At 41.9% G+C, this 25477-nt stretch overlaps 1 protein-coding gene across 6 annotated transcripts in view; it reads left to right on the plus strand.

The window, feature by feature from the left end:
- Positions 1-700: 700 nt before the first annotated feature.
- Spata6l (spermatogenesis associated 6 like) overlaps positions 701-25477 on the plus strand; it is a 44507-nt gene continuing 19730 nt past the window's right edge. Inside the window, exons 1-8 of one of the 6 annotated variants that reach the window (XM_021152211.3) lie at positions 701-745; positions 879-954; positions 4895-5032; positions 8248-8296; positions 13957-13998; positions 19630-19754; positions 22593-22673; positions 23962-24192. In XM_021152211.3, the coding sequence (XP_021007870.1) occupies positions 916-954; positions 4895-5032; positions 8248-8296; positions 13957-13998; positions 19630-19754; positions 22593-22673; positions 23962-24192 (705 nt within the window). In that variant the 5' untranslated portion in view covers positions 701-745; positions 879-915. The other 5 variants (XM_021152210.3, XM_085833784.1, XM_085833785.1 and 2 more) reach the window with 5 other exon arrangements.

Consider the following 25477-nt stretch of genomic DNA (forward strand, 5'->3'; position numbering starts at 1 on the left):
TGTTTTTGTTTGTTCTTTTAAGTAACATATAAAGGGAAAATGTCATTTCTCTTGCCAGTGAAGAAATCTTTCTCTGCTTGATCTACAGTGTAACTGCTGTTTTGGCAAATACAATAACTAGCCCCTGGGGGATGGTGCAATCCAATGCTTGCTTTAAACTACCAGGAAAGCTGAACAGTGCAGGCAAGAGGAACTGACAGCTGTTTTCTGGACCTGAGGTTCCCAACTTCAGTCTCTTTAGAAATGACCTATTTGTAGTTAGCACACTACTCAATTTATTGACAGCAAACATGCTTTCTGGGGCAAAGAAGGAAAGAAGACATCTAATAAGCAAGGAGTCCCTCCCCTAAGGGACAACTATGTTAACTAGAAATGGTCACAGGAATCCCAGTGTCTGGGGCCCGTTTGCCACTAAAAATGATTACACAATGGAGCTATGATCACATTGTACTTTGGGGATGGAAACTGTTAAACATTTGAACACAATAATTGGGGCCACAGTGTGTCCAGGGAGAGACAGAAAAAAAAAAACAAAAAAATTCCCAACATCCGTGGACAGGTTCCCGGGCCCTTAGACAGTCACTGGGCCAGGCTACCACCAGGGAGGGTGAGAAGACGTAGGGTTCCCAGCAGAGCATAAGTGCGCCTGCGCCTCAGCCTCCCAGGAGTTCCAGAGGAGAAGGTTGTTTGAGTGTCCATGGCAACCGGACGCTTCAGCCTTCTGAAAGCTCACACTCCAAAGCTTGTGAGACACCCGTCCCGGTGGGAGGGACCTGGGCTGGGAGCACTGATGGGGGAACAAAGGGGAGGGGGTGGGGGTCAGGGAAGCTTCTGGAAAGCGCTTGCCTTGATGTAAACTAAGAAATAATTGGTTCAAGGCTCAGCACAAAGGATCTTTGCGGTGCACAGGGAAGGATGCCTATGGAAGTGGTGGTGGAGCTCCAAATCCGGGCGGTAAGACACCTGCGAGCCTACCTATCGCGTCACCCCAAGTTCTCCTTTGCTTACTGCACACACATTGTTTGGGGGGCAGATCTGTCCTTCTGTCCCTAAGATACCACACATTTATCTCCCTTGTATCTCTTAGCCTTTAAACTCAGTTCAATCTGTTCCGCCTTTCATTTTTCTTTCCCAAACTAACATGTTCCTCGGCTTCTTTAAAACAATCCTGACTTAGGTTAAAGCAGGATTTTCATTTGTGAAAGAATTGTTTTTTAAAGTAATCAAAGAATATAACATTTTTAAAGCTCCACGTTTGATATTGTCCCCTCCCCTCACATCTAGGGATCAAAGCTGCTTCCCTTAGCTTTGGATTGCTAATTTCAACAGGGTAATCAATCTAACAATGAACATTTTGTGATAACCCACCAACTCCTCCTTAAATGAGGTGCAGGGGCACCTGACCGTGACCTTGCTGTTCCCATTTAGGAGTCAGCCATTCCTCTTGTTTTGCTCTCCTGTCCTCCAAGGCTGGCATGGAGTGTGGCCTCCCAGTTAAAAGGGGGCTTAGGCCATAGTTAGAAGTGGATGTTAAGAGGATACAGCATGGAGATCCAGCGAGATGCTGTGTAACCAGTAAACTCTATGGTTTCACTGAGCGTGTAGAAATGAAAGGAAAAATGAGAGGGTCCTGGCTTTGGTTCCATCTTGCTGACAGTTCTCAGTTGGGCTGTATCAATTTCAAGTGTTCAGGATAAGGAAGAAGCCCCCAAGAAGCCAAGTGATCTCTCTTACAGCAAAGCAGAAATTAAAGATTTCACCTCATATCATTCAACATTACCAGTTAATTTATTTTGATTTTTTTTTAAAGGCATCCCTCATCGTACAAGTAATTAACAAAGAAATCAGTTTTTTATTCCAGAGAATTTAGGATTATTCATGAAGTCGGGTAAATTGATCCAATCTATATTTTAAAAGCCAGCAAACTCAGGCCCCAGCAAACAAAATATGGAATTTCAGAAGTGAAAATGGGCCACTAGAAAGTAGAAGTGGGCCCTTAATTAGCACACGTGGGGACACTATAAGAACAAACAGTCACTTTCAAATGTCTGGCCTGAATGTTATAATGAAAAATGATCTTCAGAAATTTAAACACACCCAGACCTCTTAGAACCTCACAGCTTAGCAGATCTGATGAGGGAAGAGGTAGTCTGTGTTTAGGTTGTTGTGGGAATGTGATAACTGTTTTATCTATCGAAGGACTTGTTCCTATGGGTGTACCAGACTCCCACTCTCGAAGGTCCTACTTCCTCCTACTGAGAACTGGTTTATCACTTCCATTTTCCACAGTCCTGTCCACCCACATCTTTGAACATTAGACCATAGCCCACAGCTCACAGTCCTTCCTATTTATAAATGCCAGAACAACTGGCCATTGAGATTATCTGATGATGCCACTTTCACCAGTGATTTAAAGACTTTCTTTCCAGACACAGCAGCCTTTACAGATGTCATGAACATACCCCTCTTCGGTCTTTCTAGGTCAGACTGTAATCAGAGTCTACTGTATTATTTGGTCATCTTTGGTCTTCTGAGTGGGGGAGGTGCCATGAATGAACAGCTTTCAATGTAAACGGAAATCTAAGAGGTATACCTAATGCTCACGTAGGGCAATAGGCTCTCCTGAAAAGTTTCAAGTTAAGTCCTGTTACCTAAAATGTGCTGGACACAGCACAGTGGGACTGATAGGGAACGGATAGCATACAGTTATCCTTGGGGGTACACACAGGAACGCTATGCAGGCGCACTGAAAAGAACCACATGGCTCTTCTACTTTTTACTTAATAGAGGATCATTTGCTCAATTCAGTAGAGGTGACCGACAGCAGGGCTTCATTTCCTGCCCCTGGCCATGGCCTACTTCCCGGTCTGCCTACTTCTAAGCTCTTAGTTCCCCTGCCTCTCCCCAGCAGCTCAGCTGCTTGCCCCCTGGTATGCTACTTGTCCATGGGACTAGGAAATGAAACGGAAGTCTCATACTTACATTTCTGTGGGAACCTTAGACAAGCCCACCTTTTGAATATGTCTTCTTCGATATCTTGGTTTGTTCTATGAGTGCTAAAAGATAATATTAAATAGTAGTGGAAGTTAACTATCTAACGACCGTTTGAGAGGTACCGGAGAGAAGGAAGGAAAATACTCCGTGGGACCTCTTCTTAACTACCAAGTCCACAAGGGTGGGAGAGCTTAAAGGAATCAGAAGGGAAAGCTCCAATTATGGCAACATGTTCAGAGAGTTAAACTGGAGAGAAAAAAAAATGTTTTGAACTTTAAAATTATTGTTTAAAATTTACTGCAGGTAAAGGGTGGGAATAGCACATGGTTTATCTAGCTAATGGCTCTTAAATTTTAATTTACAAGTAATAACATTGTTTTTTTTGGGGGGGGAGGGGAATTACTCGTTAACATTGTCAACTTTAAGTAAATAGCAATCATATAGTCAGCCAGCTTGATTTCTTTACAGTTGTTTTGGTGATAAATAGCTGTCAAATACACAATAGACTTTGTTTCTCTAGTATGGCCTTGTTCAGTAATAGCCAGCATGTGCTCCGGTCTAGGAACCTGTCAAGACAGTGGGATCCCAGAATTCCCAAAGTTGTCTAGAGGGGCAACTGGATGGCTCTGGCTTAGGTCAGAATCCTCGAGTGTGGAATCCTTCAGACCTCAAGGAGTCAACAATCAATGAGATGGTGTCACTGTTGATTCCACAGTACAAAAAGAACTGGAACATTGTGGGGTGACAGCCAGCAATAATCCACAATGCTGTACTGCATGTAGCCCAGAAAAAAGCCAAAAGCCACATCAGTGACATTGTGCCGCCCGAGCATGATCCTGGAGAGACCCAAGACGAAAGCCCACAGGACCACCAGCACCCTCAGTGGAATGGCCAGTACCAGGTGGTTCAGGATGAACCGCGACACCAGGGCGGCCCTCGTGGCGTGGCCCGAGGGAAAGGAGTACTTGTCCACCGAGAGGGTGAAAAACATGTCCTTTTGATTGTGCGCGGGTCGGCGCCTGCGGACCAGCCCTTTAATCACAGCCACCAGCAGCAGGTCCAACAGCAGGGCGAAGAGCAGGTTCATCAGCACTTCGCGCCCGGCCCAGCTGTCGCTCCTAAGCAGGCAGTAGAGGGTGCCCAGCAGCCAGGGGATGCCATGCCCTGAGATCTCCAGCAGCTTCATCAGGGGCCGCACGCTGCCCCAGGCCGAGCTCTCCCCAGCACACACCCCCAGCTTCTTGGACAGCCACAGGTCGATGGCCAGCAGGGAGCGCAGAGCGATGCCCAGGAAGGACGGGTTCAAGTTCATGCGGGCGTCCTCCGGTGGCGGGGCCGGGGCTGCTTGTGCGGGGCCCGAGGCGGCCAGCGGGAAGGAGCCGCGCCGGTGCACCGGGCTGTCGGATGCGCGCAGCCGAGCGCAGGCGGGGTCCGCGCCCGCGCGGCAGTTCAGTAGCGATTGGAACTCGAACCTGCCGCCGCCGCTGCCACCGCCGCCGCCGTGGGCCGGGCTGCCCGGGACGCTGCTTCCGCCCGAGGAGCCCAGCGGCCGTCCCTCGATGGTCCTCCGGGGGCTCGGCATCGCGGAGGGCGGCCGGTCCCGGGGACCCGGGCAGACCGGAGACAGGCTTCTCGGCCCGTCAGCCTCTTCCGCTTCCGCACTGCCATCCCGGAGGGCGGGCCGAGGAGCCGAGCCGCAGAGCACGATTGTGACACCTGGCGGAGACGTGGGAGGGAACCGGGAGTACCAGCTTGAGGAGAGGTGGGAGGATGGAGAAGCTGGGAAGTGCAGGTGAAGGACTATGCAGTGATGGCGTCATTTCAGAGCTGTGGGAGGTTAGGATAAACAGCCCCGCTGCACAAAAAACAATCCCTTGATTGCCCTCCTCTTCTTTTTAAGATCTCTTGCCCCGGAGTGTTCCTGCCGGACAAAGAAGCTGTGTACCTTGGAGTCTACCTTCTGAATCAGTACCTGGAGACAGACTGCTTTCCCCCTGTGTTCCCTATTGTGATTCAACAGAGCATGAGATTTGTAAAGGTGATTTTGACTTCTCAGTGGGTTTTGCTGTCTGAAGCCAGTTTAATGGTCATACAGAATAGTGGTTTTGTACATTTATCTCCCCCCCCCCCACCCCAACACAATGTAAAAAGTACAAGCGGCCTTGAGGCAAAAACCACAGTTTGGAAGTCTTGCTTTTTGCTATGCAGGCCTGAGCCAAGTTCTGTCAATTGAGTGCTAAATACCCTGGTGGATGCTTTCTATTCTTGGAACTCCCATGGCATTTTTCTAACTGGAGCAGAGAGCGTTTCTGAATGTTCTTGGAGGTGTTAGAGACAGTTGCATTGCGTTTATGAACGGGGCTATTAATAAACTGCAGATCTTAAGAAAAACTTTCGTAAGCTTGGGAAAATAACTTAAAACTATAACCAAACGAGCTGCACCTGGTAATTGAAAGCCTGTAACTAAACAAGAAAGCTGTTCATATTTTCTGAGTTTCCTTAAGTCATGCGCGTGTTATATAACAACAGTAGTAAGGGCTAGATTCCATTCCAATGAGTGCAATCGTGATTTAAAAAATTGTAAAAATCACCGGCCAGGGCTTCCCACTGCAGTATGCTGCCGACTATTCAAAACTCTGCAATCACCAAAAACACCCTAAGGTTCTGGTTTTAGCTTTGGAGTTGAAATCGGAGTAATCTTTAGTAAGCCTAATGGTTTTTCCCAGCGTCCCCTAAGGTGGACTTTTGGGATGGAGGGAAGATTGTACATATCGATCCTAAAGTCTGGAAGATGTTTTCCAGAAACCTACCTATTTCTTTTAATCCAAGGATGAGAGAAAAGATGCATTTTTTAAAACTGCAGCCTTTTCATTGGAAAACGTCCGTGAAACTGGTTGGGTAAAAGTAATTGGATATTATCTTGGAAAATAGTCAGAACCCAGATGGTCCTACTGGCCATATGTGGGTGATAGACATGGTGTGAAGTAGGTGCTGAAAATGACCCCCACCACTTTCCCCACTCACCAGTTGCTGGCCCTGTACCAGACTTCTAAGAGAATTGTAAGAGGTGCATAGGTATGAAATTATGCTAACAGGGCATGATACATCCATCAATACCTTGGGAACTTAACTTAATCTGACCACCTGTTTTTAAAAAAGAGAATGCCTGAGATTCACAATTTAGATGCTTCTCCTGCTGAGTGGGAAAGCCTGAGATTGCTAGTCAAACATACCATGGAACCATTTTTTTTTTCCTCTGAGTTGTTTAGGCTCATCTTCTAGTTTCTTCTAGTTCCAGGTTTCTTGAGATCTGTTCCATTCTTTAGCTGGAAACTTGTGTGGCACATAGCAAAAGCATTTTCCTTCCCCACATCTCTTTGCATGGCTTAGATTTGAATAACTTAAAAGTATGTGAGTATGTGGGTAAACAAATTCCTCATAAAAATCCACAGGCCATTGTATTTGAATAGACTAAGCTAAGTGTTTGCTCCCCACGATCACCCTTGAGAAAAACCCTTACCTGTAGGTAGATGTGTTAGATTCTTAGAGCTCACATACAGAAGTAACCCACAAGCAGCAAACTTACTTACTGTCTCACCATCCTGGAGACTGGATGCCAAAGAATGCTGGTGGGGACCTTGCTACGTCCTGAGGCATGGTGGGAGCTAGTTCTTTGGTTTATAGCAGTGGTTCTCAACCTGTGGGTTGGGACCCCTTGGGAGAGTTTGACTCTTTCACTGGGGTCACCTAAGACCAGTGGGGGATAACAGCAGCAAAATTACAGTTATGGAGTAGCAATGAAAATAATTGTATGGCCGGGGATTCACCACAATCTGAGGAACTCTTTTAATGGGTCGCAACATTAGGAAGGCTGAGAAACACGGGTTTTATAGCATCATAACTCCAGTTGTACCATTTAACCATTTATTCTCTCTAGCACATGGAATTCAAAGCATTCTGGGCATTAGCCAGAGGAGCTCCAGTTCTTTAAGGCAAAGGAAGATATGTGTGAACTGTAAAACAAAAGCAGACCCTTCACTGATCAGAAATGTCAGGTGTCCTTGCTGGGTTTGTGTCCCATGCTGGCTCTGTCCACTTTAACTGAGTAACTGCATTTGCTCTAGGTTGCACGCCAGAATAGAAAACTCTATGCCTGGTTTGTAATAGTGGCTCCTCTGAGCTCTGTGTGGTTCCTGAGTTTTTTTTCCTGCTCAAGTGTACTCATGAATTTAGTTTATTTTTAACTTTAAAAACATAAAAATGTATGCTTAAATACTCACTTAAAAAAGGCATCAGTCATGTGTTATGACCTCATTCGAAGTTTAACTAAGCGTATTTACTTATATTGATCCTATTTGGAAATAAGGTCATGTTCTGAGAGACTAGAGTTAGATGCCAACCTGAAAGTTTTTGACAGGGCCACACAATCCAACTGGTAACAGTGTGAAATGGAAGGATATAATTATTGAAGTAGTTTAGGAAAATAAATGCTACCTGCATTTACTTAGTAAACACAAGTAGACAAAACAGTGCCCAATTTTGCCCTCAAAGGAGACCTGGCTTTAAAACCTCAAGCAGAAATTAAACCATGCTTAACTTTAAACATTATTTAAATTAGAAGTTTAATGGTTAGGAGGCACTACTGAAGAACAGCTGAAAACCTTTTGCTTTCAGGAGGTCCCGTTCTTTTTCAGCGCTGGCTCAGAAACCTTTTATTTCAAGAACAAACCCCACAGATCTGACAATGTTTAAGGTAATATAGTAATGTTTTTCCTGCATTCGATGATAGAAGTCACTCCCAACACTACTTGTCTTTGGTGATACACATGGGTCAAACCTCTTGTCTTCTCGTTTAGCATAACCAATTGCATGCACAGAAGAATCATCTAGTTATCACTTGATGAGCACCTACTGTATGCAGAATAGGTTTCTATGCATGCAAGACCCACGCTGATGCAAGATGTGCTTGCTTGAGGAGTAGGTTAAACTGATGGCATTTCTAAGCATGTGATAGATTCAGCTAACTCCAAGTTCTCTGCACTTACCATTCTGATCATTTTAATTCATCTGTGCTTCCGCCATTTGTTGTACTTTTACCACATGCTTCTTAAAAGTATTCCTTTTTGAATATTAAAATATCACATGGCTTGATTTTTTATATATGCTAATCCCATGGAAGAACATGACGTATGGTTTCTAGAAATACCTTTTAGTAAAACTTTGAAATTTTCTTTTCTCTGTTTTTCTCTGTAGGTATTTGAAGAGGCAATAGATCCTGGAGCTGTCGCAGAACTTTTAGAAAGTAGGTACTTAGGAGAAAAAAAAAAAAAAAGAAAAAAGACTCCTGTGTAATTCACAGGTACAGAACTCTGCTGCTTCTGAAGTGTGATGTTTGTGTTTGATCGTTATTTAAGTTTAGAGAAATTCTATGGTGAGATTGAGTTCATGTGGTTTATTTATTGTTCATGTTGCTTGGTTGATTCTTAGAGACATAATCTTGCTATGTAGTTGAGGCTGGCCTTGAACTCTCTCCTCCTGCCTCCACTGTCAGGATAATGGGATTATAGGCAGATGTCATCACATTAACCTTTTAAAAAGGTTAATATATAATAATAAAATAATAATAACAACAATAATAAATATTATTTTTAAATTAAAATAAATAAATAAGATAACAATTACCATTATGTGCCTATGAATATGGGTGTGAATGGACAATATGTGCTTGAGACAGAGGACAATATTGGTGAGTTGGTTCCCTCATTCTGTTTTGAGATCTTGAGCTAGAACTCGGGTCCTTGGGCCTGTGTGACTTTAGCCCTGAGTCATCTCACCACCTGAGATGTGTGACTTTACCCCTGAGCCACCATTTTAAATTGTTACAGACAATCTTCTTAATATAGATGTGAAACCACTTGTAGTGGCACAGGATTCTTAACTCCAGTTCTTAGACGGTAAGAGGACCAGGAGCTCAAGATTAACCATGATAATCTAGCAAGCTGGAGGCTAGCTTGGGCTACAAGAGATGTTGTCTTTAAAAACACAACGCAACAAAATTCTGTAGTATAGACATGATTTTTCTGGATGGCATTCTTCTTGGTTATTATAAACATTAACTGGGTGTTGTTACAACAATCAAGTAGATCATTTGATTAGAACATTTTCTTTTTTTTAATTAGGTATTTTCCTCATTTACATTTCCAGTGCTATCCCAAAAGTCCCCCAGACCCTCCCCCCCCCACTCCCTACCCACCCACTCCCACTTCTTGACCCTGGCGTTCCCCTGTACTGAGGCATATAAAGTTTGCAAGTCCAATGGGCCTCTCTTTCCAGTGATGGCTGACTAGGCCATCTTTTGATACATATGCAGCTAGAGACACAAGCTCCGGGGGATACTGGTTAGTTCATATTGTTGTTCCATCTATAGGGTTGCAGATCCCTTTAGCTCCTTGGGTACTTTCTCTAGCTCCTCCATTGGGGGCCCTGTGATCCATCCAATACCTGACTGTGAGCATCCACTTCTGTGTTTGCTGGGTCCTGGCATAGTCTCACAAGAGAGAGCTATATCAGGGTCCTTTCAGCAAAATCTTCCTAGTGTATGCAATGGTGTCAGCGTTTGGAGGATGATTATTGGTACATTTACACAATGGAGTACTACTCAGCTATTAAAAAGAATGAATTTATGAAATTCCTAGGCAAATGGATGGACCTGGAGGGCATCATCCTGAGTGAGGTAACCCAATCACAAAAGAACTCACATCATATGTACTCACTGATAAGTGGATATTAGCCCAGAAACTTAGAATACCCAAGATATAAGATACAATTTGTGAAACACATGAAACTCAAGAAGAACGAAGACCAAAGTGTGGACACTTTGCCCCTTCTTAGAATTGGGAACAAAACACCCATGAAAGGAGTTACAGAGACAAAGTTTGGAGCTGAGATGAAAGGATAGAACATTTTCAATACCGCAAAAGAAACTTTATACCTGTTAACAGTTACTACCTATGCCCCACTTACTGTTCTATTGAATGCAAATGCCAATCTCTCTATCTCAGAGCCCAGGCTAGCCTTGAACCCCTTTCTCTGTCTCCTGAGTGCTGAGGTTACAGGTGTGTACCACCATGCCCAGTTAGCAGAGATGTGCTTATTTTGCATATCTGCATGAAGGAGACTGTACAGTATACGGTCCTCTACGATTGGCTTCTTTCACTTAGCATAAAGTTTTAAAGTTCATTTATATTATAGAATTCACCAATACCCCACTCTCTAACATTCTGTTCTATGAATTTATCACATTTTGTCTTTCTAGTCATCAATTAGTGGACACGTGGGCTTCTTCTGCTCTTTAGACTATGGTGAATAATAATGTTATAGATATTTGTGTTTTCCATATAAGTTTTTATATGGAAATGTGTTCTCAATTCTCTTGGATATACTCATGTGCACACACACACACATATATGAGCACACAGAAACATAGACAAACATTCATGTAAGTAGTACCGCTGAGTCACAGTAACTTACAACATGTGCAATGACTTTGTAAGCCTCCTGCACTACTCACCCGAGCCGCTGAGTCATTGGTCAGCAGTGTTTGCAGGTTTCGTTCTTTCCCCTGTTTCAGCCAACCCCTTTTCTTTCTCTCATTTTCATTGGTTGAAGCCTGCAAGCATGAAGTGCTTTTATACCATTGTTTTGCATGCCTGTAATCGCTAACACGGTAGAGTGTGCTTTGGAGAAATGCCTATTCATATTTTCATCTTACTTTTTAATTGGCTTGTCTGTCTCTAAAATAGAGTTATAGGTTTTCTATATAAAGAATCCCAAGACTTTTAAGTGAAAGAAAATATCTAATATTTGTCTGACTTTCACTTAATATGGTGATGTACAGTTACACCTATTTTCTACTGCTTATAACTCACATTTATTCTTCTTTATGTCGGTGTGGTGGTTTGACTAAGAACGGTACCATAGGCTTATATATTTGAGTGAATATTTGTCCCTGTGTTAGTTGAAACCGCCTGGAAAGGATTCAGTGGCATGGCTTTGTTGATATGTCACTGGGGCTGGGCTTTGATGTTTCAAAAGCCCATGCTGTTCCCAGTGTCTCCCGATCAAGATGTGAGTTCTCAGCTACTGTTCCAGCATGGTGCCTGCTGGCTTGCATGCCTGCCTGACTGCCTGCTGCCATACTCCCTGCCATGATGGTCATGGACTCTGACTCTCTGCCACTGTGAGACGCAAATTAAACATTTTCTTTCATAAGTTGCCTTGGTCATGGTGTCTTATAACAGCAATAGAAAAGTAACCAAGACAGTACGAATAACTCTCCACTGTGTATGTACAATGTGCTTTCTCCATCTGTTGAGTATCAGCTGGACTGATTCTCTAGCTTGGCTGTGTGAATAGCGCTGCCTTGAGTTCTAGATACCAAAAAGTGATGATCCTTTTTGGTTTTGTTGTTGGTGGTCTATGGTTTTATTGTAGAAAGGGAGAGAGAGAGGAGAGAGAGAGAGAGAGAGAGAGAGAGAGAGAGAGAGAGAGAGAGAGAGAGAGAGAGAGAGAGAGAGAGAGAGAAGAGAAGAGAAGAGAAGAGAAGAGAAGAGAAGAGAGAGGAGAGAGAGAGGAGAGAAAGAAGGAGGAGGAGGAGGAGGAGCAGGAGGAGGAGGAGGAGGAGGAGGGAGAAGATAAAAGAAAGAGAAGGGCTGGCCATAGCCTTGTGGAGAGAGGGAGGAAAGGAGAGAGAAAGGAGAAGGGCTAGAGATGAGAGTAAGAAAGGTGAGAGCTTAAGAACAGTGGGTTTTGTTTTTGTTTTTGTTTTGTTTTGTTTTATGTGAAACCTCTATATTGACTGGACTAATTCACTTTCCCACCAGTAATGTATGATGGTCCACCTTTTCCCAGATTTTTACCAACATTTGTTATTTTCTTGATATCTAGTTTGACTGGTGTGAGAGGGAATATTTATGTAGTTTTAATCTGTATTCTCTTTATACCTAAAGATGTTGGAACATTTTTCATTTTTATGAGAGTAGGTCTAATATAGGTCAGGCTGGCCTCAAACTCACTATGTAGTTGAGGATGGCCTTGACTGCTGATTTGCCTGTCTCCAGCTCTTATGTGCTGGTTACAGGGGTGTGCTGTCACACCTGCCCTTTCTCGTGTGCTGACTGCTAATCTGGGTTTTATCCTTTTACTATTGTGTAATCCTCTCATTAGCCCATTTGTTGATTGAGTTGTTTGATTTTTTTGGCATTAAGCTTTGGGAGTTCTTTATCCATTCTAGATATTAATCCTTTGCCAGATATATAGCTGGTGAAGACTTCTCTTCAGTTCTTTAGCTCTTTTCTATTTCCCTTGCTATGCAGAAGACTTGATTTCAGGCAATCCCATCTGTCAGTTCTTGGTATCACTTCTTGAGCTGTTGTTTCCAGAAACTTTTTGCCTTTCCCTATATCTTAAGGTGTTTCCTCTTACAGTCTCACTCTCATGTTAAGATCTTTGATCTCTTTCTAATTATTTTTTGGGTTTTTGTTTTTAGTTTTGTTTTTTTGTACAGACAAGAGGTAAGGAGAGAGCCCCATTCTCTATCAGTGGTTTTCTAGTTTCTCCAGCATAATTTGTGTTCTCTAGTATATATTCTGGTTCCTGGACACTCGGTTCTACTGTACTGTTTGACATGATCCTTTCTGATGGTTCCATGGTTTTGTTGCTGAAGCTCTGTGGTATGACTTGAATCAGGCGTTGTGATATCCCCAGTAGTGTGCTTTTTGCTTGGGATTGCTTTAGCTGTCCTGTGTGTGTGTGTGGGGGGGAGGGGGTCCGTGAGTATGGGTACACATGTAGGAGTCAAAGGATTCCTTTTAGGAGTGGTTATCTCTTGCTTCTGTGGGTTCTGAGGATTTCACTCACATCATCGGGCTTGAGTGACACGTGCCTTATCTTGCTGAGTCATCTATCCCTCCTGGCCAAGATTTATGTTTTAGTCTTGTCTTTATCGATGTTTTAGACAGCATCTTTAAAAATATTTTAATCTCAAGGAACATGGTAATATATATTTATGTCACATTTGTAGAGTCAAATAGCATGCTTTTTAGGCAAGCTAAACTTTGTGTTGATGAGTAGCACTTGGGTTTCAAGCTTTAAAATGAGAAGTATATTACTATTATAGTACTTTGTGCATATACATAATTTTATTTATGTGTGTCTTATGCCATGTGTTTGCATAGGTGCCCACAAAGGCTAGAGAGGGAATCAGATTCTCTGGGTCTGGAGTTATAGGCACCTATTAGCTGCCTGACATGGGAGCTAAGAAGAGAACTTGTATCCCCTGCAAGAGGAATGTGCTTGCTTGACACAGCCATCTCTCCAGCCCCTGACATACTTTTAAGAGACAAAATATTACACAAAATGCAAATGTTGTAGCTCACTCTTCCTTGCTCCACCCCCTCACTTTATCAAAACCTGCTTCATTGTTGCTATTGGCACTTATTTTAAATTATACTTGTTCTGTGGTGTCCTTGAGAAGATGGTTCCAGGAGCTCTGCACATACAAAATACATAGGTGTTCAAGGACTATAAGTAAAATGATATAGAATTTGTTTATAACCTATATGTGAATGTATGTGTCTCTCTCTCTCTGTGTCCCAAATAATTTGGATTATCTCTATATTATATACTGTACATTTTGTATGAAGTAGTTGTTCTGCCTTGTCTAGAGAATAATGATAAAGGAATATATATGTTAGTACAGATGCAATTACTTTTTAAATGTTTTCTGTCTGTAGGCAGTTTAAAGATCATTGTAGAATCTCCATTAAGGGAACTTGTGAATACAGAGGGCCAACTAAACTGTTATTACCAGTAGTCTAAACGAGATGTGGTGGTTTTAATTTAACATTTAAGTCTCTGAAATATTAAAATTAAATATTAAAATCTCATTTTCTTCTTTCTTAGGCTTCCTAACCAGGTTTGAATTAGTACAGCTAGTGTCTCCAGGTAATATGCCAACAAACACACTTCTGAACTAACGCTTTCATCTTGAAAGAATGAATGGGGACAGAGCTTCAGTTTTCCTTCTGACTGAACCATTTCCAGGGGTATACTGCCTCAGCAGGCAGAGTAGAGCGTGCTTGTTTCTTCTGTTTTGGCTAAGTAGAACATTATCATTTGAATTTATGACTTTTGGGTTGTATGTTAATTTGTTTAGAAATGTTTTATCACATTAAGACCCCTTAGATTTAGATATGATGCATCAAAAGTTTCAATTTTTCCTATATTATGATTTGTTTCTGTTTTTATTTTCCTTCTGGTTATGGTCATTGGGTTTTTGTTTGTTTGTTTTAGTTAAGACCGGGTTTCTCCATATAGCCCTGGCTGTCCTGGAACGCACTCTGTAGACCAGGCTGGCCTTGAACTCAGAGATTTGCCTGCCTCTGCCTCCCAAGCGTTACTATTAAAGGTGTGCGCCACCACTGCCCAGCTTCCTGATTGGTTTTGATTGCTTGCAGAATGAGGTTTGGATGCAAGCATTTCCCTTTGCTATAAATTTATATTTACTCAAATCTTTAATCAGTTATGATCAATACATATGCATCTCCTTCATTGCACCATGTAGATATTTTCTCAAGTGAATTTTCTTTTTTTCCTGAGAGTTACTGAGAAAAGAGTGGTGAGCTGGGTAGATGTCTCAGCTAAAGGAGAAGAATTGAGTAGAGGCTTTCCACGAAGGTTGTGGATCCGTCCATAATTGGATATGCCTGGGGTAGGCCAGGGGCCCAGGAGAGGGGTGCAGAGCTAGGCATTTGCTTCTTGTATTTTTGTTTGTTTGGTTGGTTGCTTTTTGTTTTGTTTTGTTTTTGCAAAGGTAGCCCTGGAAATAGATGAGAACTCTATACTCTTAAGAATATAAGTGTGAACTCTTGAATTATTGCATGTGACTCTAGCAACAGACACTTGGATATTACAGTGTGAATTAGGGATAGACACTTGCCTATTATGGTCTGAATCTATACATAGGTGCTCGAGTATTGTGGTGTGAGTGTGGGGATAATTGCTGTAAACATGTACACAGATGTTCTAATTTGAATCTAGGTTCAGACACGACAGTGTGAATCCAGAGATGAGTCCTTGCATGTGTGGGATGAATATGGGAACACACAGGCATGGAAGTGTTAGTCTGTGAATCTAGGTGTGTCCCTAACTTTACCCAATTTTAGTGTTACGGTGTCAACCTAGGGCTAAAACAGGCACTTAGATACCAGTATCTACAAATTATGGTGTGAACCTAGAGCTAGGTACTTGAATAAAACAGTATGAGGCTATCTGTTCAAAAATTACTTGTTTTGGTAGACAATCCAGAGCACTGCCTCCTGCCTGCTATTCAGAAATGCTCACTGAATGGAACAAAAAAAAAAAAAAAAAAAAAAAGGACAGGCTAAAAACCAGGCCATTGAGTTTTTTTCCATAACTTTTTTCTTGTTTGACCCAATTTTATGGTTAAACATATAACCCTGTGAATTGGCAAGTTACATTTTATGTTAATAGAATAGGGTCATGTTTATTTTAATATTACTTAATTTTGTACTAATTAAAAAATACACAATATCTATATATTGAAAATTTTCCAACTAACAAATGATTATATAGACTAAAAGTAAGTAGAACCCACTCATTAACAATTCCTGATAGATACCTTATGATAGTTTACTATGTGTTTTTTCAGACTTTTAAAAACACACTTAGTATATCATGTATTGGCACATATACCTAGTGTTAAGGTAACACAGATGGCCCCTATATAAATTATCTATACTATTCATAGGATATTACATGGACTTACTTTCTAGAATTTTATATGTTTTGAAACATATGTTACATTTTTTTAGCCAAGCCTCAGCAGGCTTTGAACCCATGCTCCTCCTGTCTGACCCTGTTGAATGCTGGGATTGTATGTGTTTTTCTTGTGGCACCTGTGAGGTTATAAGAATGGCTGTTTGAATAGTCGAGCCGACAGCATGAATATCGTTTATAACACACGAGTTAGTTCCATGCAGGATGGGAGTCTTATTGCACTTGCGTTATGTTCACAGCCCTCCAGTTTCAGACTGGGAGAGTAGTGGCACTCAGTTTAAATTGCCGAAAATAACAGTTTCACTCAGCATCAGATGCTGTGTAGATAAATCAGTTAATTTATACGGACATGGCATGTGGCAGCAGCAGTGGTCTTTGGTATTAACTGAGTAAATGTAGTTTGCATAAAGTCGAGCATAGGGTCATATGGACCATGCTGGTTCTCGGAGAGTGGTTCTTTTACCAGCTGGCCATTACCTCTTTGTTTTGCTGTAGATTGTATATTCTTGTTTGATAGTTTTCACAGCATCTTCAGACACTTGTAGGGCTGTGACCATCAGGTTAGGGATACAGTAGCCGTGCTTAGCTCTGCGTGGAGCTTACTGCAGTGAAGATTAAGAGTCAGTGACTTTGCTCCCAGAAAATGAAGACCCCTCTAGTTGTTCAGTTTATAAAGGTGTGAAGAAGTGACAGACACAGGGAGCAGTGTGACACTATGTGACTGTGAGCTTGATGCTATCTTTTTATTAATCTCCTCAGGCGTAAACTTTATACTCTCTCTTTAGAAAGTCCAGAGCAGTTTTCCTCCGCAGTTAGTAATGGTCACTAGAAGGCAGTAAGACCTCAGGCAGACCTAGCTTTGAATGCCTGCTTTGCTACGTGACAGGTGTGTTAAACTCTCAGTCTCAAGGAGAAGCAATGAGCTACTCTATTCAGAAGCATGGTGATAACTGTCATGTGCGCTAGGAATGCAAGGTAGCCTTCAAACTGGTATTGTTACTAGAATTTTCTTTTCTTATAGTCTTTTTTTTTTTAATGAGTGGGGATAGTGTTTACTGAAGTCCCGATGATGCCATTGTCTATGCCTTCAGCTGATTGAGAATTCTGAGTGCTTTCAGCCACTTTACGTGGCCTATAAGATCAGGCAGTCTGAGCATGCTCATTATTTATTACCCAGGCACTGTCACATCTCATCATGTGCTGACATTTCCACACTGACTGCTGCTTGGGTTACTGAAAAAAAAAAATCAAACTTGGAAGACAATTTTAAGACACTTTGGAGCCTTCTGATTTTCTAATTGATTAAACTAATTCCCATTTCAGTATTATGTTAGTTACTCTTCTGTGATAAAAATCTCTAACAAAAGCCACCCAGGAAGGAATGGTTCATTGGGGCTTATAATTCAAGGTTAGAGTCTAACACTGAGGGGAAGTCACAGGGTTGGCTGGTCACATTGCATCTATAGTCAAGAAACAGAGTAATAAGTGCTTATATCCAATGTACTTTCTTCTTTTTACATAGACCAGGATCCTATCCCAGAGAGTGGTGCCAACCACAGTCTGTAAATCTTACTACTCAGTTAACCTAAAAAGACAGTAACCTCTCTGGCATGCCCAGATGCCAGTCTCCCAGATAATTCTATCTCGTTAATTTGACAATAGAGATTAACCATCACAAGTCCACTCTAGTCTACTTACTATCCAAACACTCTTGAAAAAGGTTTGTTTGTATATTATATGATTATGAGTGCTTTATCTGCAGGGATACCTGTACAACAGAAGAGGGCATCGGACCTCATTATAGATGGTTGAGAGCCACCATGTGGTTGCTGGGAATTGAACTCAGGACCTCTGGAAGAGCAGAACAACCAGCACTCTTAACTACCAAGCCATCTAGCTCTCCAGTCCTTCAAACACATCACTTTTAAAAGTTTATTATTTTAATTTACACATGTGCATGTATCTGTGTGAACATAAGCTATGGATGTGTGGGTGCCTGTGAAGGCCAGAAGATGCTCCTATCCTTTTTGAGCTGGGGTGGTGCGCAGTTGTGAGACTCCTGACGCAAGTGCCGGGAACTAATATGGAGTCCTCTGGAAAGTAGGAAGCTATCTTAACCACAGAATCTCTCCAAATGCACCCCAACATGTCGCTTTGAATCATAATCTCCCATCCCTTCTCTCCAAAGCCTCAAGTTCATCTCACAATGCAAAACACAATCTGCCTTCAAACGTTCCTTTTGTCTTTAACAGTCCAAAATACTGTCTGAGACTCAAGGCAATCTCCTAACTATGACTCCCTATAAAATAGAAAACAAGCTGTGCAGTTCCAACATAGGATGGCCCCAATTATCATCCCCATTTTAAAAGTAGAGGGATCAGAGTATGGGAAGGAATGATCAAACAGAGACCAACCAGCATGGCAGCTCCACGTCCAGCATCAGGGCTCATGATGAAATTGACTGTGCTCCACAGGGCTTAGATAGCCCCATCCCTCCAGATGGGCAACCTGTATTACATACACTTTTTCTGTTTATTTGATTCTACTCCATGTCCACAATGACCCTTGGTTTGATAGATGCCTTACAGTCCTGGCCTCTCCAGCACCTTGGGCTTTGCATTAGAACCTAGTCTTCACATTTTACAGCTTCACCTTCAGAACTTGACACAGTGGCCTCTTAGGGCTGCCTTGCAAGGGACTCTAATCCAGTCACACCTTTACTGGTCTCAGCTGTTCTCCAAAAGTGTGGAGTAGGATTTCACAACACCTTCAGTCTTGTATCTGTCATGACTCAAGAACCAGTAGCATGCAGATGACATTTCCAAGTATCATTGCCAGCTCAAGGTGAAGCGTGCCTCCCTTGGACTATAGCTGTGTCAACTTAAATGTCACCACCTGGGAAGCACTTCCCTAGCCAGGTGCCTTCAAGGAGAAGGGGACCTTTTTCACTTCCAGCTTTCTCCCTTCAATTACATTTGAACCTTCATAGGACAAATCTTCCAGGGGGTGGACTTTTGAGCTTAAGGCACCCTGCCTGTTGTCCCAATGCAGTGCAGGAGGTTTCTCCTCAGTGACAGTCATTCGTTTAGGGATTGCAAGTGCTTTCTCACCAACCACCTGAATCTTCTCCTGTCTTGACATTTCCTCTACAAAATTAGTCTATTACCTTTAAATTAAAATTCACCCAAGTTCTCAGGGTAAGTGTGGAATGAAAGTAGAGTCTTGCTTAAATCACTACATGGATGGTCATCTTCCAGTTCCTGATCGAGGCCTTGTTGCTGTCTGGAACTTCATGAGTTGGGCCTCCGCTCTTTGCCTTTCTTTCAGCACTTTTGGCTTCAAAGCTTTCACTAGAATGGTCCTATAGGCTATGCTTATAGTACCAAAGAGGTTCCAGTCCAAAGTTCCAAACTCTTCTACATTTATCCTGCAAACTAGTTTTATAACCCCAAGAATCACATAATCAAGTTTATGGTAGCAACCTTCCCACTCCTAGTACCAATATTCTGTCTTCATTGCTTTTCTTGTTTCTTTGACAAAATATTCTGACATAAGCAACCTCAGGAATGAAGGGTTTATTTGGGCTCATAGTTTGAGAGTATAGCCTATCATAGCATCATCTCAAGGCATTTTCTCAATGGAGGGTCCCTCCTCCGAGGTGACTATAGATTGTGTCAAGTTGATAGAAGCTAGCTAGCACACCATTTGAGCATCTGTTTTCTTAAACTCAAGAGGTGTAGAAGACATTTACTCATGCCCTCTATCCTTTCGTTCTAGCATGGGAAGAGTTGGCCTACTATGAAAAAAACACCCGAGATTTCCTGTTCCCTGAGCCCAGGCTGGCATCCTCACACCTTGGCATGCAGAGGGAGGTGCTCATGAAGACGGCTATTTGGTTTCCAGTGAGTGACCCTCCCACAGGGGCTTCTACAGGAAGAAAAGTTCTTTGAGAGTGAACCTTTCATTCCTGACAGGGTTGGCCTTGGGCAGGTAGCTTTTCTTGCTTAGTTTCCTCCATTCTATTTCCGCCCATGGTCAGATGCCCAGATCATGACACCAAACCATACTGATGTCTACGATTGATCTAAGAGCTGATAGTTTTATTATCTAACTAAGCTGTGTCATTCACCTATCCAGTTATCACATGATGTCCTAGAAAGTTCCTCTTATTTATTGCAGATTGACAGGAAGATCTATTTGGTCATAGCTGTTATCAGTAATTAGACTAACGACAGCAATAATATTATCTTACATTTGTTTTATGCCTTCAACATTCCACAGTTTTTAAGAATGTGTAGCCTTGGCTGTTCTGGAGCTAGCTCTGTAGACCAGGCTGGCCTCAAACTCACAGAGATCCACTTGCCTGCACCTCCCAAGCCCTGGGATTAAAAATGTGTGCCACCACCTCCAGGTAACCTACATTTTTAGTCACTCTCTTCCTAACAATTTTCAAATTAGACAAAGTTGATATTCTGTTCTCTTTATCAGATGAGAACTGTTAGAGGCTGGAATCACTGGGGAACCAGGCATGGGGCAGCAGAGAGTCAATTGGTAATCTGTTTGGAGGCATTTATTCGAACTCAAATTCAACACAGTCATTTTGATTTTATGGTCTATGATTTCTATCTTTGAAACAACCACTTCTTTTTAAGTGGAATTTTATGCTCTTGGATGACATCCACTTAAAGAGCCACATCTTTGGGGATTATAAAAAGCACAATTACTACTTAAGCTTTTCGTTTCTGCACTATGCATCCTACTGTGATCATGTGGTGAGATGTCCCTGTCCCGCTCTGTCCCTGGGCTGTTCAGACTATGATCAGAAGAACCTCAATGCCTGCAATTGCTTCTGGTGACTGATACTCCAAACATAGGCATCAAACCTTGTCCTAATCAGAATCCCAAATGCCTGTAACTTTAAGCCCTCCCTGTTATCTTTTAAGGTTTGGCAAATAGTCAGGAAATGACTTTTTTCTTTCTCCAGCGTCATCTTCATGTATCACTTAAGCCAGGGTTCCTATGATATGCTCGCCTTTATTGCTTCAAGTTATTGGCATGATGCCCTTCAGAATGTCACAGGGAATAAAAGTTCAGGAGAGCCAGCCTGAGGAAACCCTTGGATTAACTTTGTCTTCCTCAAATTCCCAGTTAAATAAAAGCCACCTTCAGACAAGGGGAAACACTTATTTTTGTCCCCAAGTGTCATGTGGTGAGTGCTCTGGGCATGGATAGAAAGACTAACCTGCCTGTAAGAAGTTGTATTTGTAGTTATTGATAAATGGGGTGCTTTATTGGCTTTAAAATGCATCGGAGTACCCTCATGCAGCAGATGAAAAAATATCAGTTCCTGTAATTGGCTTTATCAAACTCCATCAACAATTTGTAAAATATATATATATATCGAGAGATCCAGTTCTTCTGAAACATTTCACAAATCAAAGTCAAAGCCATTGCCAAAGCTTCAGGAGCAGTTGATGCTCCTGCCTGGTGCATGCCGAGCTCATGACATGGCATATCTTGTTCTGTCACCTGTCATCCAGGAAGGGACAGCTGTTTCCTCCCTCCAGTGGAGGGGAGTGTGCTGTACATCAGGAATGTTCCCCGGGCTCACGGAGCTGGTGGGTGGCAGAGCAGGAGTTCTTGTGCATTGGCTTTATGTTCTTAGCTGTAAACATCTCTTAGATATTTTTCAGTGTACTGTTTCTGGTTTTTATTACTACTGTAGAAAATGAAATGAGGGTGAATGAATTGTATAGGCAGGCAAACCATTCACCTGCCTATTCTCTCTTCTCAGTTCGGTAACAATTAGGTTTTTCTCTTCCTTTCTTTTTTTCTCTTTCTTCCTTTCTTTTTTTTTTTTCTTTTTCTTTTTGGTTTTTAGCAACAGGGTTTCCCTGTGTAGTCTTGGCTGTCCTAGAATTTGCTCTGTACCCAGGTGCCTCTTGAAGTCACAGATGCGCCTGCCTCTGTCTCCCAAGTGCTGGGATTAAAGGCGTGCACAACCTCCACCCAACTTTTTTTTCTTCCCTCTGTATTTCTATACATTGTTGTTTTATCTCATTTTAAATCTCATCAGTCATTGATACGATAAAACACCACACTAAAATAGACATCTAGTAGCTAAGAATAGGTCTGATGAATATAAATGCTTTATATATAAGCTTGCCAAGGCCAGCAGATAGGGAAGAAGACCCTCTTTTAGCTAGAGTAGCTAATAGCATAGACACTGCTACCCAGATGTCTTCAATGACCAGCTCTGCCACTGCTAGCCCATGTCCAGGATCACTCTCGTCCAAATGAACATTGTATTAGAACCCACTTCACAGGGTTGTGTTAGGAGTCTGTTCCGTTGACTTAAACCTCAGCTCAATATAGAGTATACGTTATATAGGTGTTTAGCCCAGTGGTTTCCAACTTTCCTAATGCTGTGACCCTTTAGAAAACTTCCTCATGTCATGGTAACCACCAACCATAAGATTATTTCATTGTTCCTTCATAACAGCAATTTTGCTACTGTTATGAATCACTATGTAAATGTCTGATATGCGACCCCTTAACCCACAGGCCAAGAACTGCTAGTTTAGCTTTTGATTTATTTTCTGTTTAAAAAAAAAATGTATTCAGAGTATGCTGACTACAGGACACTTGGGTTCTTGGCAGCTTTCCAGTGGAGATGAGATGGGCAAGCGAATTGTTTCCAGTAATTTTATTTGCTTCTCTTTATGCTGCCTTATTTTTAGGGCATTGCTCCCAAAATAGAGTTTTCTACAAGGACAGCCATCCTAGAATGCGTGTTCCCGTGTAAAAACAGATTCATTTGTGTAAGTATAATAAAGAGGGCTATGATAGAAATGACAGGAGCCCACCCCACTCCCCTGTATCCCCACCCCAATTTAAAGACTGTTAATCTGAAGTCAGCTTGCTAAATTTAAATGGAACTGAACATACAATAACCTGGGTAGTTTGTGCTCAGTTTGTTTTCTGTGATCAGACCATTTGCTTAGGCCGTCACATTAGTGTATGTTTGCCGTGTGTTCAGAATGGTGATGTTCAAGTGGAGGCTGATGATTAAGTGACAATGTCAAAACCAGAATACGAGACTATTAGTACCCCCCCACACACACACACACACATCTCCCACATCACAGACACACCAGACAGAACGGCTGGGAGAATAAAAAGGAGCCTGACAGAGTCCTTGATCTGGGTTAAGGTGGAGTTTCAATGCAGATGCTTGCTGATTCAGCACGACAGCTAGCTTTAATTTTTAAAACCATTTTAAGCCAGTCAGGGTGACACATACCTATGATCCTAGCACTTGGGAAGCCAAGGTGCAAACTTGCTTATAGGTTGAAGGGCAAGTCTGGGCTACATGGTGAGACCCTGACTCTAAACAGCTATTAGAAATGCTTTCATTGCTGTATGCACAGACATGCTTGATCGCTTTTAAGTGAAACGAATGGATCCATGTATATGCATGTGCCTCCCACACTTCTCCCGATCTATAGTCTGCCTGTGCTTGGGGGACGTTGGTATCTATCTGCTGTTTTCAAAAATTTCCCTAATACAAATAAACCTCCCTGTTATTGTTTAAAACATGTGACTTTAGACAGTTACCCGTACTAATTATGTTAAGCTAAATGGTAGATTAATAGAGAAATACCCTTCTTTAAAGGTTTGTTTTATAAATTTGGAGCTGTCTTCTATCTTAGTTTTTATTTTTTAAATAGATTTATTTATTTTATTTATATGAATATATTGTAGCTGTCTTCAGACACAGCAGAAGAGGTCATCGGATCCCATTACAGATGGTTGTGAGTCACCATGTAGTTGCTGGGAATTGAACTCAGGACCTTTGGAAGAACAGTCAGTGCTCTTAAACTCTGAGCCATCTCTCCAGCCCCCCTTAGTTTTTAAATGTTCAACTAATGTCAGTTATAGTCCTGACTGAATTATCTTTGTTTTTTAATCAAAAGGATATTTTTGTTTGGAGGTATAGCCCCCTCCCCAAAAGCCTTAGGCTTGATTCCCAACACTGGGAAAACAAAACGAAGCGGAACAGCAAATCTTTGTTTGTTTGTTATTTGTTTGTTTGCTTTCTGCTCTCAGGAAGAAAGGTGTAGATTGCAAAGGTCTGTCTCAAAATCGCACGGACAGAGAGTCCAGGCAACTAGCAGGAAAAAGAAGCCAAAGGAAAAAGATTCTGACCAACTCCCCAAAGGGACACAGTCCCGGGTACCCTCCCCTCAACGTCTCCATCTCCATCGGCCGACTCAACGCAACCATGGGAAAAGCTTCAAGTTCCCGGGAGAAAGGAAACCTCCATTTGTGGTTAGACATGTGAGCTTAAAGTAAATTTAATTTTTGTCAGAGTCACTTCCTGCATGAGGGTGTGGAGAAGAGTGGGAGAAAGAATTCTTGAGCTGTGCAAACAAGTGGGCAGTAGTAACTGAAGAGAGAGAAGTCAAATGAATAATAACTGTCATTAAATTATGTTCATTTTTCCAGTGTTGTTGTTAGGAAGTGTCTATGAAGGCATTTCAGAGAGAACTTGCTCAGTAAATGTCAATCAGCCCATTTTTAAATTTTGAACATTATTAATAGAGTATGACATCTGTAGATGCTAGCTCACCAGTACTCAGAAGAGTGGGAGCTGCTGGGAACTGAAGATGTCAGCCCAAGGCTGGCTGATAAGGTACATCCATTGAAACTGAAGCTCCATCCAGTTATATGAAACACTTTTCACTTTCTCAATGAGATCGGCGCTCAGTAGCCAAATGTTGAACGATTTCAGCATGGGAGGTGTGAAGGAAGCAGTGACTGGCCTCAGAAACTCTGAGCCTCAGTCACCAGTAACAGTGGCTATCACTAGTCACTGTAATCTTCGTTGTCTTAAAAGATTGTTTTTGATTACTGTATTATAAAATAGAGACATCCAAGATGAGTTTACACATTGGCTCATCAATGTAATAAAAAGAAAATCTAAAGTCAGGTGTGGTGATGTGCCCTTCTGATCTCTGCACTTTGGAGGCTGAGGCAGGAGAACCACCATGAGTTTGAAGCTATAGCTTGGGCTACATAGTATGTCTAGGAAACTTTGAGCTACTGAGTTACATACACACACATACACACACATACATACACACACACACACACACACACACAAACACACTCACAAAATACACACAGACATACATACTCACAAACATATACACACATACACACACACACACACACACACCAGCCACAGATCATTAATTTGATTCATTCTCTTCAGTTTTTGTATACATAGCCTTTGTTTTCCACAAAGCTGTAACTATACTGTTAGATTCATTCAAGTTAATATTTTTTGTTATTCTTGGTGATCTCTATCACAAATTGCAATTACTGACTATCTTCAGAATATTCACAATTGATAAAATGCTAAATGAATATCTTGACTTAAAATTTCTAGGAAAGGATGACTGTCCATCTGATAGAGGCTGTGAGTTAGGGTTTGTCTCAGCCAAGGTGCCAATGAGATGGTTGAATGTAGCTTGCTTGTAGGTAGATTGAGCGTTCTGGCTAGAAAATATGGACTGGTTAATCTACAAATAAGGACTCTTCATAAACACAGAATTATTGT

The sequence above is a fragment of the Mus caroli genome, unplaced genomic scaffold (genome assembly GCF_978045245.1).
Source record: "Mus caroli unplaced genomic scaffold, Mus_caroli_1 scaffold_20, whole genome shotgun sequence".
Classification (NCBI taxonomy): Eukaryota; Metazoa; Chordata; class Mammalia; order Rodentia; family Muridae; genus Mus; species Mus caroli.